The sequence below is a fragment of the Carassius carassius genome, chromosome 48 (genome assembly GCF_963082965.1).
Source record: "Carassius carassius chromosome 48, fCarCar2.1, whole genome shotgun sequence".
In the NCBI taxonomy this organism is placed as follows: Eukaryota; Metazoa; Chordata; class Actinopteri; order Cypriniformes; family Cyprinidae; genus Carassius; species Carassius carassius.
The window spans coordinates 24,103,407-24,121,415 of NC_081802.1; the positions used below are offsets into that span (position 1 = coordinate 24,103,407).

The 18,009-nt window shown below is 39.4% G+C and overlaps 1 protein-coding gene across 2 annotated transcripts; it reads right to left on the reverse strand.

Moving 5' to 3' along the window:
* Positions 1-3,304: 3,304 nt before the first annotated feature.
* LOC132131510 (guanylate-binding protein 4-like) lies at positions 3,305-16,123 on the reverse strand. 2 transcript variants are annotated; one of them, XM_059543552.1, is made up of 10 exons: positions 16,001-16,123; positions 14,012-14,191; positions 13,796-13,923; positions 11,779-11,888; positions 10,065-10,255; positions 8,738-8,980; positions 8,357-8,637; positions 7,948-8,160; positions 7,761-7,863; positions 3,305-4,007 (listed from the first exon to the last, which is right to left on the reverse strand). In XM_059543552.1, exons 1-10 carry the CDS (start codon positions 16,044-16,046, stop codon positions 3,562-3,564), a joined length of 1,941 nt encoding a protein of 646 aa, XP_059399535.1. In that variant the 5' UTR covers positions 16,047-16,123; the 3' UTR covers positions 3,305-3,561. The 2 variants fall into 2 exon arrangements, with proteins under 2 accessions (XP_059399535.1, XP_059399536.1); XM_059543553.1 differs by lacking the exon at positions 16,001-16,123 and adding an exon at positions 14,584-14,739.
* Positions 16,124-18,009: the final 1,886 nt, after the last annotated feature.

An 18,009-nucleotide genomic window follows, 5' to 3' on the forward strand; every position in this document is an offset into this window, starting at 1 on the left:
CATGGGCTTTTAGGCTTATCTCTGGTAGCCACCATGATCTAGTGCCCTCAAGTGGCTCTTAGTGGTAATACACTTGACTTGACTTAGATAACTCTTAAGAATTAAGGAAAATACAAAATAAAACAAAAGTAACAATAATTTAATAATCTAATTATTAGACCGTTACAACGCACTTGTAGTGTAGTGTACAATGTAGTGTTATAAACTAGGTAGAAAAACAAGTCATTCACAAAAGCAGATTCAGAACTCAGTGAGCGCACAACTGAACAACTCCACAGTGACGAATCAAAACAGTAATGTTATAATGTTATACAGTAATGTTTAAATCTAACGCAACATCAGCAGATCTAGTCTAAAATATAACAGTTTTCATTTATTTCATATGACACTTAAATCGTGACACTGGAAATAACGCTAGCTTTATTGTGCAATGACAACTTTGGCCTGCCTGTTAATCACCGACCCTCGTGCTAAACAACACTGAAAATGGCACGCACTGATGCAACGCAACAGTTCAACAATTATGTAAACTAAAGATACAGGTAATATTAACTTACCTCAACATGCTTGCGCAGGTTTGATGTCGAGTTTTTATAAGCTGTGAGTCCAGTCGAGGTGGGCAAACACAGCTTACACTGCATAATAAAGCTGTTGCCTTTCTTGCACTTGAAGTCAAAGTGATCGCTTAAATGTGGCCAGGGGTTTGCTTCATGGGAAATTGATGGCATTTTGCTTTCAGCTGGGTCTTTTATGTAGGATGGAGTATTCTTCCACCTTGATTGGACGAAAAGTTTGAATCACTTGCTTTCTTCTGATTGCTCTCAGTGGGGCAGACACGTACAGAGAATAGGGTAAAAATAGTAAGACGGATTCGCCTTTTCCTCGTAAATGATTTGCTGTTGTGTTATCTGCTGCACTGTCATTAAGAGCTTCGTTGAGTCACATAAACACTGTGCATAGTTCCAGCCCTGAGGCATATCCAGGGCTGGACTGGGACAAAAAAAATCAGCCCAGACCGGCCCACTATGCATGTAAACACACACACACACACACACACACTACATGTCTAGACATACATTAATCTGCATGTAAAATCTGATTAGAATGTATTACTATCAAAACCAAGAAAAAACTATTAAAATAATAAACAAAGAAAATGCAAATGATTTTATCAGGCTTTATTTTAAATACCTAAAGGTCTTAATTTATGTGCTTCTTATTATTCTAATAGAAATATTTATGTTGAGGGTACACAATTTCTGCTGTAAATATTTAATGTGCTGAAACATAACACTTGTGTTTTTTAATATTAATTTACACAAATTACCTCGGAACTGCTTATAGTAGGCTAGTATAAAGACCACTGATCTACAGTAAAATAAAAGAGTAATTAAGACAAAGAACGTTGTGTAGTGATTTATAATTAATTTTTCTTAACATAATCAAAGGCCTTTAAAAATCCTTGGAGTAGACTGGCTTATATATTCACATGCAGAGCTCAATGCTAGGGTTCAAAACTGAATAAAAAAATAAATACATAAATAAAAATAAAATTGCTATTGTTTTCTTTGTAAATAAGCTGCAATCTCATTTCACAATTCCAATTTCAATACCACAATAAACACTAACTCATAAATAGCACCGTTTTCAGGTACAGATATTGCATAATCAAATGTAAAATACTTCACTTAACACACACACACACACATATACATACATACATACAAGTCAAGTCACCTTTATTTATATAGCGCTTTAAACAAAATACATTGCGTCAAAGCAACTGAACAACATTCATTAGCAAAACAGTGTCAATAATGAAAAAATGATAGTTAAAGGCAGTTCATCATTGGATTCAGTTATGTCATCTCTGTTTAGTTAAATAGTGTCTGTGCACTATTTACTGTCTCCATATTATCTTCAAATGACAACAAACTGAAGCAATCATCTGGGCAAATGCTTGTCCTCTTGAAGATCCTACCATCCAGCTGTGAAAGAGATGGAAACTTTCAAGTCATCATTGACTTAATAGAGATTGTTCAGATCTTATTTGCACCAGTTATTTCTTTAACAACTATAGCAAAGCTTAAGTTGTTTATTATGCAGCATGAAACCGTTATTTCCTAAGAACAATACAACACCAAAGCAATACTATTTGATACATGTTCCTGAGCAGATTAAAGATTGGGGTCCAATGCTGAGACACATGTGTATGAGGTTTGAATCTAAACACGGTTTCTTCAAACAGTGGTCTTCTAGGTTTGCAAGTCTTTGGTTAGACACAATCAGATGTTTGAGAGTTGTCAAAATACCAGTCGTGAGAATCACCCAATTTTTTCAAAAGATGTCCTACTGGCTCCTGCATCTGAAGTGGAAAATTTGACAAATGTGCAGGATAAAATGAGAGATTTTTTGGGTGTAGAAAAGTGGCTAAGTGGCAACAAGTACTCGATGTAACTGAAGGTGTTCCTGTATTTAGGCTCATAAAAGACATACACATTGCAGATCCTTCATTATACTGCTTTGAATATCAGGTTTATAATACAGTTGTTTTCAGTCGTGATTTTGTATCTTATGACATTGAGGTTCCAAACCTTGCTCAAGCCACTGAGATAGTGAATGCAGATCAAATTGTGGATTATACATCATATAATGCACTCAGTTTTAAGAACCGTACTTGCATTCCTCTCAAGTATTATCTGGAAGATGTGTGTAAGATTTGAAGTGCACCACTGACTACTAATGTACTAAGGAAAGTGAAGCCACTAAACAGAGAGCATGCAGTTTATCGGCATCTTGTTTTATTTTATTTTTTACATTGTCATTCACATTTTACCAAATTTTTACCATCATTTTATGTATAAAAACAAACAAACAAAAAAAGAAAAAAACCTACACATTCAATTTTGGAGATTTACACTGGATACGAGGAAGGAAATATTACTTGAAATTTTGTGTTTTAGGAAGTACTGTGTTAAGACGATGTTCACTTTAAAAAGTTTACTAATTCATTGGAAAAAAAAAATCATTAAAATTATTATTTTTTTTCTAAGCAAGAAAATTCAAGTTCTTCCCTAAACAAGCAAAATAATCATTACTTTTAATTCTCGGCTAGTTAATTTGTCTTAGAAGAAAAAAAAAATATTATCAAGATTTTTGGGCTTGTCAAGATTTAGCTTTTTGCCAAGTCAGACCAGAACTGGTTTGTTTCACCATTGGCCAAGTCAATTACTAAGTGACACTGGGTCATTAATGACTGAATAATTGAAAGGTATTATATATTATAATATATTATATATTAATTAGAAATATTTCCTTAATTTAATGATCACTTGAATTTGGAGTGCAATTGAACACGGAGCTAGATTAAAATGAACAGATAAATTAACTGAACTTTGCAGAAGCGCAAGTAAAAGACCTATATGCATTATACTTTTCCCTGTCAATCTGAGTGGATCCTTACACAATACAGATGGTGTTAAACCGCTTTACAATATTAAATAGGAAAAATAGACAATACTTTCAATGCTGTTATATGTAGAGGTACAGAGCTAATGCACTTCACAAGATGCAACATCCACCCGGGGGGCGCGCACTCATCTGCTTCTGTAAAGCCTTCATCTGTTCACTGTGCTGCTGCATCATCATAGCCATGGACTCCTCGTGTCTCTTGTTGGCGTTCTCCAACAGCTCTGCAAACTCTCGAGCTCTATCACTCTCAGCTTCTGCGTTCTGTCTCTTGAACTCATCCATCTCCTGGCTCATCCTATCAGCCTTCTCCTTAAAGCCCTTCTCCATCAGTGCGGCCTGCTCCCTCAGTTTGCTGTCCATGGCACGCTCGGCCTCCTCTCTCTGAAACCTCATCTCCTCATCCATCTTCTCCTTCATCTGTCTCATCCTCTCTTCATTACTCTGTCTTTCTGCTTCCATTTTCTCTAGTAACTGTCGCTGCTCCTCCTCTTTAGCTTTGATTTCCTGCTCCAGGAGTATGGCTTTCTCTGTTTCCTCTGGTCATTCGCAAAAACAAGAGGAAGGAAAGAGATGCTTTACAGATAGAGAAAAGACTCAAACCATGAGATTAACAGTCTATTTTACTGTAAGGCAGATATTAACTGCAAGGTAAATATTTTCAATTATTCATTACACTTCTGCTGAAGACTTTGTTTTCATTCATGGAGCGCTTGTTTGAGTTAATAAAATACTGCATGTAACATTCAGGTTCTAGTTACACCTGACTTAGAACCATTAAAACCGAGCCTGAGGAGTTACAGGTATTGGCCTGAATCACACGGTTCTTGATTCATAATGATAATGGCATGAATAACCTCCTGAAATCTATGATGCAGTTATTAACTGTTCACTGAAAGAAAAATTATGATTGGACTCGAGAAACTGCTTCTACGTCTTGACTTGGCGCCGGTACAGAATGGCTGCCTCCGTGACGTGCTCTGCATATGTTTTTGTCTTTTTGTTAGTTTGTCCTGTCTTTAGTTATATTCCTGCAATATTCCTGATTTCAATTATTCAGACGTTTTACTGAACATTGTTATCGGAGGAGCAGCGGCGCTGATCAAACGCTTCAGGACGCGCAGACGGGGAAAGCGAGCGGGAGCGCTCGTCAGACTCAGGAAGCGCGGATTTCGAACGCCATTGCCTAGCATCCATCTGGCAAATCTACGCTCTCTACCCAACAAAACGGACAAACTCCTGCTTTCTCGGACAAATAAGGATTTCACACACTCTGCTGCTCTGTGTTTCACGGAAACCTGGCTGAATGACGCCATACCGGACAGCGCGCTCCATCTGCCGGGCTTTCAGCTGTTTAGAGCGGATCGCGACGCAGAATCAACGGGGAAATCGCGCGGCGGCGGGACATGCTTTTACATCAATGAACGGTGGTGTACAGATGTAACTGTGTTAAAGAAGATGTGCTGTCCTGATCTAGAAACGCAGTTTGTCAACTGCAAGCCGTTCTATTCGCCGCGGTTCTATGCTCATTCTGGTTAGTGTTTACATCCCTCCGCAAGCGCAAGTAAGTCTGGCTTTACAGAAACTCGCTGAGCACATCACAGAGATAGAACAACAACACCCAGACTCTGTTTTAATCATTCTTGGGGACTTTAATAAAGCCAATCTCTCCCGTGAACTGCCAAAATACAGACAGCATGTTACATGTCCCACCAGAGACAGTAATATATTGGATCACTGTTACACAACAATAAAGGATGCATATCACTCTGTTCCACGAGCAGCTTTGGGACGTTCTGATCACCTTCTGGTTCATCTTATACCGACCTACAGGCAGAAACTAAAATCAGCTAAACCTGTAGTAAAGACTGTAAAAAGATGGACTAATGAAGCAGAGCAGGATTTACAATCTTGTTTTGACCTCACTGATTGGAGTGTTTTTGAAGCTGCTTCCACCGATCTGGACGAACTCACAGAGACCGTAACATCCTATATTAGTTTCTGTGAGGATATGTGTATTCCTACCAAGGCTCAACTAAATTACAACAATGACCAACCGTGGTTCACTGCAAAACTCAGACAGCTCCGTCAGGCCAAAGAAGATGCTTACAGGAAGGGGGACAATATCTTGTATAAACAGGCTAAATACACACTGGAAAAGGAGATCAGAGTGGCAAAGAGGAATTATTCTGAAAAAATAAGGACTCAGTTCACTTCGAACGACTCAGCATCAGTGTGGAAAAGTCTAAAGAAGATCACCAATTACAAGACACCACCCCCCAGCACTGTGGAGAATCAACGACTGGCAGACGATCTGAACGAGTTTTACTGCAGGTTTGAAAGAACACCCATCACCTGCCCTGAACACCTCTCCACACAACCGTTCACACCATTAACAGCTCCTGCAACCCATCCTGAACACCTCTCCAATCAAGCGCTCTCACCATTCACACCTCTTGCATCCCCCCTCTCCCCCACACCTGCAATACAGATCAGCGAGGATGCGGTGCGCCAGGTCTTCCGGAAGCAGAAAAGGAAAAAAGCACCAGGCCCAGATTGTGTTACACCAGCCTGTCTGAAATCCTGTGCTGACCAGCTGGCCCCCATCTTCACAAAGATCTTCAACAGATCGCTGGAGCTGTGCGAAGTCCCTTCATGCTTCAAACGCTCCACCATCATCCCCATCCCAAAGAAATCCAAAATTACAGGACTAAATGACTACAGGCCTGTGTCTCTAACGTCTGTAGTCATGAAGTCATTTGAAAAACTGGTGCTGGCCCACCTGAAGGACATCACTTGACCCTTGCTAGATCCTCTTCAGTTTGCCTACAGAGCAAACAGGTCTGTGGACGATGCAGTAAACATCGGACTGCATTATGTTCTGCAACACCTAGACAGACTGGGGACCTATGTGAGGATCCTGTTTGTGGACTTCAGCTCTGCCTTCAAAACGATCATCCCAAACCTCCTCCTGCCCAAACTAACTCAGCTCTCCGTGCCCACCTCCGTCTGTCAGTGGATCAACAGCTTCCTGACAGACAGGCAGCAGCTAGTGAGGCTGGGAAAATACACATCCAGCACCCGTACAATCAGCACCGGAGCTCCCCAGGGCTGTGTTCTCTCCCCACTGCTCTTCTCCCTGTACACTAATGACTGCACATCTAAGGACCCCTCTGTCAAGCTCCTGAAGTTTGCAGATGACACCACACTCATCGGCCTCATTCAGGACGGTGACGAGTCTGCTTACAGACAGGAGGTTAAAGAGCTGGCTGTCTGGTGCACTCTCAACAACCTGGAGCTTAACACGCTCAAAACAGTGGAGATGATTGTGGACTTCAGGAGAAACCCCCCTGCACAACCCCCACTCACCATCATGAACAGCACTGTGACTGCAGTGGAGTCATTCAGGTTCCTGGGCACCACTATCTCTCAGGACCTGAAGTGGGACATTCACATTGACTCCATTGTGAAAAAGGCCCAGCAGAGGTTGTACTTCCTTCGCCAGCTGAGGAAGTTTAACCTGCCACAGGAGCTGCTGAAACAGTTCTACTCCATCATCATCGAATTCATCCTCTGCACTTCAGTAACTGTCTGGTTCAGCTCAGCTTCTAAATCGGACCTCAGAAGACTAAAGAGGGTAGTCCGGACTGCTGAGCGAATCATCGGTTCAACTCTCCCATCTATTCAAGAGCTGTACTTATCCAGAGTGAGCAAAAGGGCTGTTAAAATCACTCTGGACTCCTCACATCCAGCACACTCCCTCTTTGAACTGTTGCCATCTGGTCGACGCTACAGAGCACTGAGCGCCAGAACGACCAGACACAGGAACAGTTTCTTCCCTCAGGCAATCCATCTTATGAACAGCTGATACACACTGAATACACTACACTTTATATTTATATACACATACACTTAATTTATCTAACACACATACTTAGTATACACTTAAATTTTGCACATAATATACATGTACATACGTAACTGCATTTTTGTAATATACCTGCCTACAATTGTCAATTTGTAAATTGTCATTCCTTGTCTACTTATTTGTATTTTTTGTATTTTTATATTCTTTTATTATGTGTTTTATGTTCTGTCGCTGTCATTCTGTTGTACTGCGGAGCTTCTGTCACGAAAACAAATTCCTCGTATGTGTAAACATACCTGGCAATAAAACATCATTCATTCATACCATTTATTGCTACTTATTGCATTTGAAGTTTACTACCTAATCCTTTGATCCCTTCTGTCACAAGTAACTTGGTCAGAGTTTATGAATGGGGAACTCCTACCTTTAATCTTTTTCTCTTTCTCAGTCAGTTTTTTGTCGGCCTGCAGAATAGCTTTAGAATCCACAGACTTCTGCTTCAGAAACACCTTTAAGACCGCTTCAGCCTGTGGACACACACACAGACCTTAGAAGGTATATCAGAGCACAAGGTTTTAAAAGGACATTAAGTTGTGCAATATAGACAAGACCTTGACTTCTTTATTGGTCTGGATGTTGTATTTCTTCACAATGTCCTCCAGATCCTTGCAGAAGAGATCATAGCCACCAGATTTAGCATAGATGCCCTGTTTGAGCTTTTCATTCATTGTTGTTGAGAGGAATGACAGGAGATCCTCGCATCTTTTCTTTGAAGCTTGCTCATTTTGGCACAGGTATCCATCAAAGAGTTGATTCACTTTTTCCTAAAAACATACAGACAATGTTTCAGTTCTTTGGTGTCTTGGGGCTTTATATTTGGTTTGCCTTGTTTATTTGGAATAACACTGTCAGCACAGAATGACATCAGAATGTCCAGATCTCATTCACTCCTCTGAAAGAACATCTCTCAATCAGTAAACTCAAATCAGCTCCTCAGAGAGAGAGAGAGATCCAGCTAACCTCTAGAGACTTCAGGTGCTTCCCGTCAGTGTCCCTGAAAGATCGAGTCATGAAGGTTTGTGTGGCCATGCCGCTGAGACGTTGGTGTTCTGATGAGACCTCTTTCAGTTCCAGAGGGAAGGACTTCTTCAGCTTCTCCATTCCACTCTGGTACACCTCAAGGCCCTCCTTCACCGCAGCTTGATTCTCAATCAGTGCCATGGCGATCACAGCGTTCTCCAGACATGGCACAGCTCCACTGGCGATGGTGTCTACGTATGTGTTCGCTAGATGACCCAGAACTTTTAAAAAAAGAAGGAAAGAAGTCAAACAAAATGATTGAGCAACAGATATTCCACTGAAAGAACATGTGCAAGCTCTTCAAATGTCCTTCTGAATCACCTCTGCCAGTGACTGTGTATCCATCTTTCAGCTTCTTCACTTCACTCTTGTCAAAGACAAACTTGCAGAAACGTCCTGTAACCTCCAGGAACTCCGTGGAAAGGTCCGCAGGATCCAATCTCTCCAGACGAGACACGTTCTCTGGGGCGGTAGGAAACGGGAACGTGAAGCACGTCCTGGAGGGGAAGAATTTTTGGATGCACTCCCTGGGAAGGTTGTATTCCATCACTTTTTTTGATGTTCCTAGAAGAGATGAACAAGCTGTAGCTTTTCTCAGTTCTAGAGTTTTGTAAAGACATTTTTTTCCTCCATTTTGAACCCTTTGCATCCACCATGTATTATAAATTTGTGCTATTGTCTGGGTGTCCAATCCTGCTCTCGGAGGACCAGTATTCTGCAGAGATTAGCTCCAACATCAATTAAACACATCCGTACATCTAATCAAGGTCTTACTAGACACACTAGAAACTTCCAGACAGGCGTGTTGAGGCAAGCTGGAGCTAGATTCTGCAAGACAGTGGTCTTCCAGACGTTTTGGGCAGCCCTTACCTAGAGTTACTAAATACCACTGCTCTGCATGTTTTGCATGTCTCTCTTATTCAACAAACCTAATTCAGAAAACCAACTCATTGTAAGAAAGCTTAATAAAGAGCTTAACTGTGCTCCCATTGACATGGTCCCTACACGGTGTTCATTGCTCACTACTCCCTGAGCAGGGGAAATCTGTTGAAGTTTACTTCACTTCAGGATTTCCACTATGCAGAGGCCTGTAGTGTCTTCACACACAGACAAAACTTACTAGAGAAGTGACAATATACACCGGTGTATACAATTAATTGCAAAATGAATACAATTTAAATTCAGATCTCACACACTTTAATGCCCTTTAAATTGAATATATGTGCTCCTTTCCAATGGTAATCTTGGCAAAAGATCCTGTGATGTACACTTTGTAAAGCACTTTAGGGTCTAATAGAACAAATATCTGAAGTGTAAGAGACACATACAAAATGTGCAGAATCTGTTGTGGATGAACAACACTGGTTCAGGGAGTAGATATGCTGACTAGGAGATTTCCAGCTTAAAGTTGCATCCTATGCTGTCATTTTCAGTAGTAGAAAAACTGATGTCTGTCTTTTTTTAGATAAGTCCTTTTAAACAAACTTAAAAAAAAACATGGATCTTAAATAGAACCATAATAAGTGATATAGGTGTAAGAAAGATTTGTTGATAAACTATTAGGTTTGTAAAAACTCATTACAAGAGCTCATTGTGAAGGTGATTGTGAGGGCTCTTAAAATAATCTTTTGTACCATATTTAAATTACCATGTTTCAGCTTCAGAGCAAACTCTAGATAATCATTCTCTGTTGCGTCTTTGCCATCAATCTTTCGCTCCAGGGTGAAGTCTCTCACTGCCCAGATGAAACTAGGGAAGAACTTCACAAACTCATTTGAATCATCAACATCCTCGTCTGGTGATTTGACCTTGATGCACTCTGTTAGTTCAGAAACATATCTGAAACATAGTTTGTTTAGGTATGAACACAAAGTGACTGTTCAACATGATTCCATTAGTAAAACTGAAGAAGGTACTTTAACACATTGTTCATGGTCATGTAACAAACTGTAAAGGAATTGGTTTTTGGTGTTGGAGGAAATGGAAAAGATTTTTAATATACAGTTTGTATTTTGACCCAGTCTCATTGGTATTGGGTATACCTAATAAATGCATAGTTTCGTCTGCTAACAAGAAATTGTATAATATTCTCTCCTTTGCTGTCAGAAAAAAAAATATTTTACTTAATTGGATAAGTGATAAATGTTCATCACTTAAAGGTTGGCATATGATAATTTTTGAGCTGATTCCCCTGAGGTGTCTTACCTATGTATTACATCAAAAAACAGGCCTGTTTTATAAAGTCTGGACTCTATATCTGGAGAACCTCATCTTCGCCCTATTATACTACAAGGAATATTGTAATTGTGTAACTGTCTAGCCATTTAACTTTTCTGCCCTATTAATTTATTTTTTCTCTCTTTCCGTAATCTGTTATATATGGGATAGTCCAGTTTTATTTAATAATCTGAGCTATGTGTGTGTGTTTCTTTTTCGCGATATCTTGTTATTGTTGTATTACAGTGAAATACAAAAGCTTTAAAAAAAATTATATCCTATCTACTTGTTTATCTTTGTGTGTGTGTGAAATTTATATATATATATATATATATATATATATATATATATATATATATATACACCATGCTACATGTACTGCGTTAGGCTAACCGAGACTTGTCATTAGCACTTACATATTGTTGCTCTTTTGTTATCAATTGAAGATTGCTTCCATTGTAATCATTTGAAGGTTGCTTTGGATAAAAGCGTCTGCTAAATGACTAAATTTAAATGTTCCTTCTTTGAGAAAAATGGTTTCTATGAGGTTTTCCAGTCAGGATTTAGACTGTATCATAGCACGGAGACTGCTCTCATCAGTTACATTGTGGTTGTATCAGTTGCATCAAGTACAGTATGTAGTACCTCAAGGCTTTGTACTAGGACCACAGATTTTCATGCTTTACAAGTTATCCTTGGGAGATCTCATCAGGAAATTCCCCTACATTTTCACAGACCATTTGGCTCCTGGCCAAATAAAAGAGCTTACTCATTTCTGAAGTGTGTGCAGTTAAATGAAGCAGCGCTGCACACACTCTGCCCTTCTGACACAACACAGGAAATACAGCTCTTATTAAACTGCTGTCATTCTGAAGGCGGTATGATTCTGATAATGGAAAACTGCATAATAGAATATTGCAATTAAAATTAATTAACTTCTACCAGTCATGTTTTTACACTGGAGTACATGTAACTATATAAATATATTTTTGATAAAGCATTCACAAAGCAAGCACATTTGCAAATTCTCCTGTGTGAAATGGAGGTAAACATCTGAACCATCTCTTTCTTTTGCAATTAAACAAATACATGAATGAATAAATAAAGAAATAGATTAAAATCTAGATAAGTGTTCAGAAGGATACTGCAGCTCCTCTACAGCCCTGTTGTCGATCGTCCCTCGACTGTTGTAGACCAGAGTGCTGCTCAGTAACACAGCCAGACAGAAGATGTTTGTGTCATGCTTCGAGTCCCCCTGAGATGCAGAACCACATTTGTGAAGTGAGAATAATAAACTGGGAATAGCCTTGAAATTGCATTCACATTCAACTCAGTGAAAGGTGCTCACACAACTGCAGGTTAAAACATTTACTGCTCTTTCTTTAAGCAGGTTGAGATGCCCACACCTCCACTTTACAGAAAACTAGCAAGCTAGCACTAGACTGAAAACATCTGCCCATTCTCAAAAGACAACAACATGCTGAATGCATGACTAAAATAAAACATTTCACTATTTTAGATTGACTATATGTAATAGGGGTGAAACGACATAAAAATTTCACGATACAATAATATCATGGTATGAAGTCCATGATAAAATATTCATTGATATATTTGAATTTATTTATAAAGAAAAAAAAAAAAAAAAAGGCAAATGAAGACTTGGAAAACAAGTCTTGGAAAACCATAGGTGTGTGAGTGGCAGAATGTTAATTAATTAACCCCGTTATCTCTCGCCACCAAACACTCAGTTCCTCATTCATGAAGACATGGGCCATACATCAGTAGATTACATATATAGATTGTAAAGTGTGGTGTAGTGGCTGGTTTATTCAATAAGAATTGCACAGTACATCATATAGGAATGTCTAGCAAACAAAGGGTTTTCCTTCCTGCTGCCTCTAGAGCCCAGAGGATGTAGATTGCATCTGTACGCTATATAAAATGGGAATCTGAGCAGGAGGAAGTTTTGACCATATTAGGAGCACATCTGGCAAAAGGACAGACTGAACTCAGTAACCTGGGTCGAAGAAGCCTCCACCGACTGTCACCATTTGAACCCTAGGTAGTAATACACCTATGTGCGCCTGTGTGTATACACTGAGACAGAGAGAGGCGAGACTACCGAGAGTAGAGAGAGAACACAGAGCACAAGGGGAGAGGAAGAGAGGGAGCACAGAGAGGTAAACTCACAAATATAATCTAACACGGAACATTACAATGATGAAGAAGAAATTAACCACATCATATCCAGTCCTCTTTTCTTTATCCTCGTATCATAACTGGTGCTTGGAGGTATGAGGTAACAGGTAACATCATTATTTTTTCTAACATTATCTACGCTATAATCTAACTACCTCGTAGATTAGCTATCAACTTTAAAGTGCAAAAGACTGTTGGACCTTCAAGTATAGCGTTTTCAGTTTTCAGAACCAGGAAAAAATAATCAGACTTAGTAATAAAAAAAGGTTCAGTTTAGTTTGTCAATTTGAACAACTAAAACAAAAATGAACTCTCAGACAATCAGGTTTTGGGGATTATGAGCTGGTAATACTATTTGACTAAAGTAGTACTGTGATGGGATTTAATACTAATATAATAATACTTTGGCTCGAGCGTGTTTGATAAACTCCTGAAACCTTGGCTGTCCACCATGGAGGATGGCTGTAGGTCCTTGGTTATATATACTCTTTTGTTGATTTTGATTGCTTCTATTGTCTTCTACTGGATAAAGGTATTTGCTAATGACTAATGTAAACTTATATTTAATGACCAAAAAAAAATGCTCCAAACATTAATATAAATGAACTAAAGGAAATATAATCACTTTGCCATTACATACAAAACTGAACTACTTGAATAGGTAAAGCTGTAGTATAGTCTGTTTAGAGAGAAGCGGGGCAATTGTGGTGATTAATCGGGTGGTAATTCTAGGGCCTGTATTTTTCGGACTCGGGTGGTAATTCTGAACTAGGGCCTGTATTTGCGGGCCTTGCAGGGATCCACTGTGTGGTATTTTGAGCTCACACTTCATGTACACACTCCAGGGACATCAGAGATTAATTTTACATTATACATTAACATCTGGTCACCTTTATCTCTGCTGCAGAAGTGAAAGTGTTATTGGACTCTTTGAGTAATTTGGTAAATTTGTTACTTCACCTTGTCCACGTCTCCGAGTCCCTCGGTGTCCAGCAGCACCAGAGTGGTTCCTGCTTTATTGGGGTGAGGCACACACCACATCCAGATGCCCTTCGTCTTGGACTCGATTGTGCTGCCCAGTGCAAACCCTGAGAACCACACACCAGAAACCCCACAATGACTTGCATGCACTCATCTGAAGGACACGAGCGTTTGGATGACATCAGTGCTGCTGACCTGTTTGCTTCCCTGCCAGTCGATTCATCAGGTAGGACTTCCCAGTTCGGTAGAGACCCACCACGGCCACCACCACCACGGGCTGCTGGATCTGCTCCAGAACCTGCAACGCTGAGCGCTGGACACACAGCTTCCCATCGGACGCCGTGTCAATCAAGCACACTGGTTTGTCCATGGCCCCTGGACACCCAAACACATTCACTTCAACCATTACTCCAATAATCCTGCTTTACACAGTGCACGAACTCCCCGCACGAGCAGCCTTTCCTCGGTTTGGGTCAAATACAACACACTTTCACAACAAACTACACAAGCAGGCGGAGTAAGACACATAGAAACACTGTCAGATTGTGTGTGTCCAGCTACAGACTAGAACCAGACTGGGTTCAGCTGATACTGGTTGACTAGAGAGGTACTACACAAGTCCATCATGTCACATAAACAAGGACTGTTGAAGCTCAGGGGCTGTTTCATAAAACAAGTTCACCAAATATGACTTGATTTGGCTTCATAAGTCAAAATGACTATAGCTCAAGCTCAGTGAGTGTGGTATCTTATGCTGGGAAACTAACCTAATCAGGAGCAGGCTAACTATCAGGTTCAGATGAGCTCCTCCAACACTGAGCAACAGGAACACATCCATATCACCACTGACTCTCTCACATACTGTTATTGGACCTTATCAGTACAAAAATACAAGCATACAGAAAATAGACCTTAAATAATCAAACAAAAACATAGGCTACAACCGACTGTATTTAATGTATTGTGCCCAAGATTTAATGACTTTGTTTAAAGATATATTAAACCATTTTATCATGCTGCTACATGTGCTACGCAGCCTTTCTCTCTGGTTTTATGTCAGCTAGACTTTATGGTTATTAGTAGAACATTACGATGTAAAACTGCTCTTTAAAGCTTTAAAAACATTAAAACAGACTAGATCTTATGCCGCATTCCAGGCTACCCGTAACCCGTGTTTTTCCAACCTTCTACCCGTGAAAGTGCACTGGAACAGCAGTCAAACCCGTGACTTCCCACCCGTGAACTCGTACTAGATAGATGTACTCCGAGTTACGAACTCTGACGTCACATAGCCTGCGAAACAACAATGCCAGCCTCTATGGATAATATTGCCTATGGATGCAGTGTTTACGCAAGTGGTGCACGTTAAAAAAACGATTTTAGGACAATATAACATTGCAATAAAATTAATAATCTAGCTACAGTTGCTTGCGCTCAGGAAGATTGGCGTGACTTGCCTGGAACGCTATAAAGTTGTGTCGTGGTTTGAAATCGTGACTTACGGGCTCAAAAACCTGCCTGGAACGCAGCATTATATGATACACATGACCTCATTTGAGCTAGTCATTAGGGCTGTACTGCACCAGCTTACATGTGATTCACAGTTCCTGCTATCATAAAAACACACTTATATGTAGAATTAAGATTGTACATGTGTCAGATGAGAAATACACCTGTGACGTGTCAGTTATAGACTGATGAAAACACAAGGTCTCAAATGCATTAAACGGCACAGATTATATTCTCTATTTGTGATGGTGAATCGATGTGATCCAGGACTGCCTAAGAATAAGATGCACATCAAATTATCCTGACTCATTCAGCCTGGATTGAATTAGTGAGATTGTGTGAACTCAAACTCTCGTTCATGAACCACTTTAGTCCCGAGTGATTTGTTCGGTTATTTCAAGCCAGGTTTTGGACTTTAATCCCTGCTTTTCTCAGGGTCTTCTCTGAAACAGCCCCCAGATCATCTATCAAGATAAGTCAGATTGTAGAGTTCACACACACACTGAGTGCTAAATTAAATCACCAGCACAATCTCAGAGACACAGGGTCACACATGATCAACTGCAGGATCAAACCCAAACATGAAGAATGTGCTGCTGCTGACTGTGAAACACTGAACATTGATTGTCTGCAGCACAAGTGCTAGAATGATCTGAATGAAGGAACGCCTCTTACCTGATTTACTTCCCTCCAGTCTTACTTCAGTCTGAGTTGTGTTCATGTCCTAGCTTCCTGATATTCTAGCAGTGTCTCTTAGACACACCCTCCGCTCCAGACTCTGGGTGCTGATTGGTGGAGAGTGAGTTAGGGGCGGTCCCTGGTCTCTGATTTGAGCTCTGAGCAAACAACAATCTGCACTTTCTCTCTTAGTTTCAGTTTCACAACCAGCAACTGCAGACTGGAAAACACGTGACAGCAGACACAAGGAGCTTGGACTGTTTCCAGAATGTGCAGACACATGAAAAGATCAGATGCTTTCCTGTTTGTGGTACAGTATCACACAGATTGGAATGACATCTTGTATCCCTGAGCTGTGAACAACAAAAGCTGATCAGTGATATTCCAGAAATAAGAAGAGTACAGTAGATTGTCTGATAAACCTGGTTTCTGATGACATTGAATGGAAATCCCCAGGAGCTTTCTCCTCCAGAGTATCAGAGACTATGAGAAGAATTGGGAAACTTTAATGTGTTCTCATGACTCCATCAGTTCCACATGACACTAACAACACAAGAGTCCAGGGAACTCCTTCACTCATAAACTGAATGTGCTAAATCAGTGGATGGGTAAAGCATCAGCTAAAAGTATATGATTGTTATACTACTGGGCTGTTTAGTGTTTACTGATTAACTTTAATGGCTATAAAGTATTCGAGCTTTGGAGCTGTATGAATGTGGGATCATGTCTTCATTTAATTACTGTTTTTATTATCCGTGGAGTTCTTTTGGAAGACTTGATTAATGATAAACTCAGTTAAGGTCAAAGGTTGCTCTGTCTCTAGTGAGTTTTCTGATTTGTTACAACATACTGACTGATCTGCACATTACAAAGGTCACATCTTACACCTTGCTATTGCTAATTTGTCTTTCGTATCTCAGTTTTTCTTTCTTTCTGACCATCATGCCATCCTTTAAAAATTAAATTCACTCTTATAACGCTTTCTTGAAAGTCTATTGATCTGCCTGATTCCACTGACTATATTCCTCTTTATGTGTTTTTCCCACTGCAATGCATCTTGATAGCAACATTTATCGGTAGCTCTGATCACTAGTTTGGATTCTATTGGCCTTTTAAAATAATTGTCAAGTATGTTTACACACACAAGGAGTTTGTCTAATAATTAAAATCTGAATCCAAAAGTGAACTGGTTTCTTCTTATATAATCATCGCAGTCTTACCTTTGCTCAACCATATATCTATCCCTGCTCACATCCCTCAATAGCCCTTGATTTATCTAATCTTTCTTAGGTTTGAATAGTACTTCTGCTTGATTATGCTTGGCTGTCAACATTTGTTTTTGCTTTTGCATTTTTTTAAGAAATTTATTGCATTTTTATATTTTTATTGTTTATATTTACATTTACATTTAATCATTTAGCAGACACTTTTATCCAAAGCGACTTACAAATGAGAACAATAGAAGCAGTCAGGTCAACAAGAGAACAACAACAGTATACTTATATTTATATTGTGAACATCTTTTTCAGTATAGTTTCTTTTCTTTTGACTTGTTGTTTGATTCTCATTTTTCTTTAAATCATTTAAAATATTATTGTTACATTTTTCATAAATTATTTTAAAAGTTTGGTTTCCATTATCACTTCTTTGTCTGACTGGATCCCACTGCATCATTGTGTAATAATAGACACTGAGAGATGTGTTCATGAGGGAATGAAGGACAGCTTTAATGCAGCACAGGAGATGCTGACTCACTTCTCATTTCTCAAAGTGCTTTTAAAATGCACAGTAATGTATCCAATCCACTTCAGCAAATTAAATTCAGATGTTTATTTTCTGAAGAACATTTAAAACTGTAACAAGGCTGTACAACACAAATAATAAATAATACAATAAAGACAAAGCAACTTTCAAGGTCTTCTCATATAGAAACGTCTTAATTAAAAGGAAGTGAAAGAAACTAGATCCAATCACAGAACTAACATGTTTCAATAAAACTTCAGAGA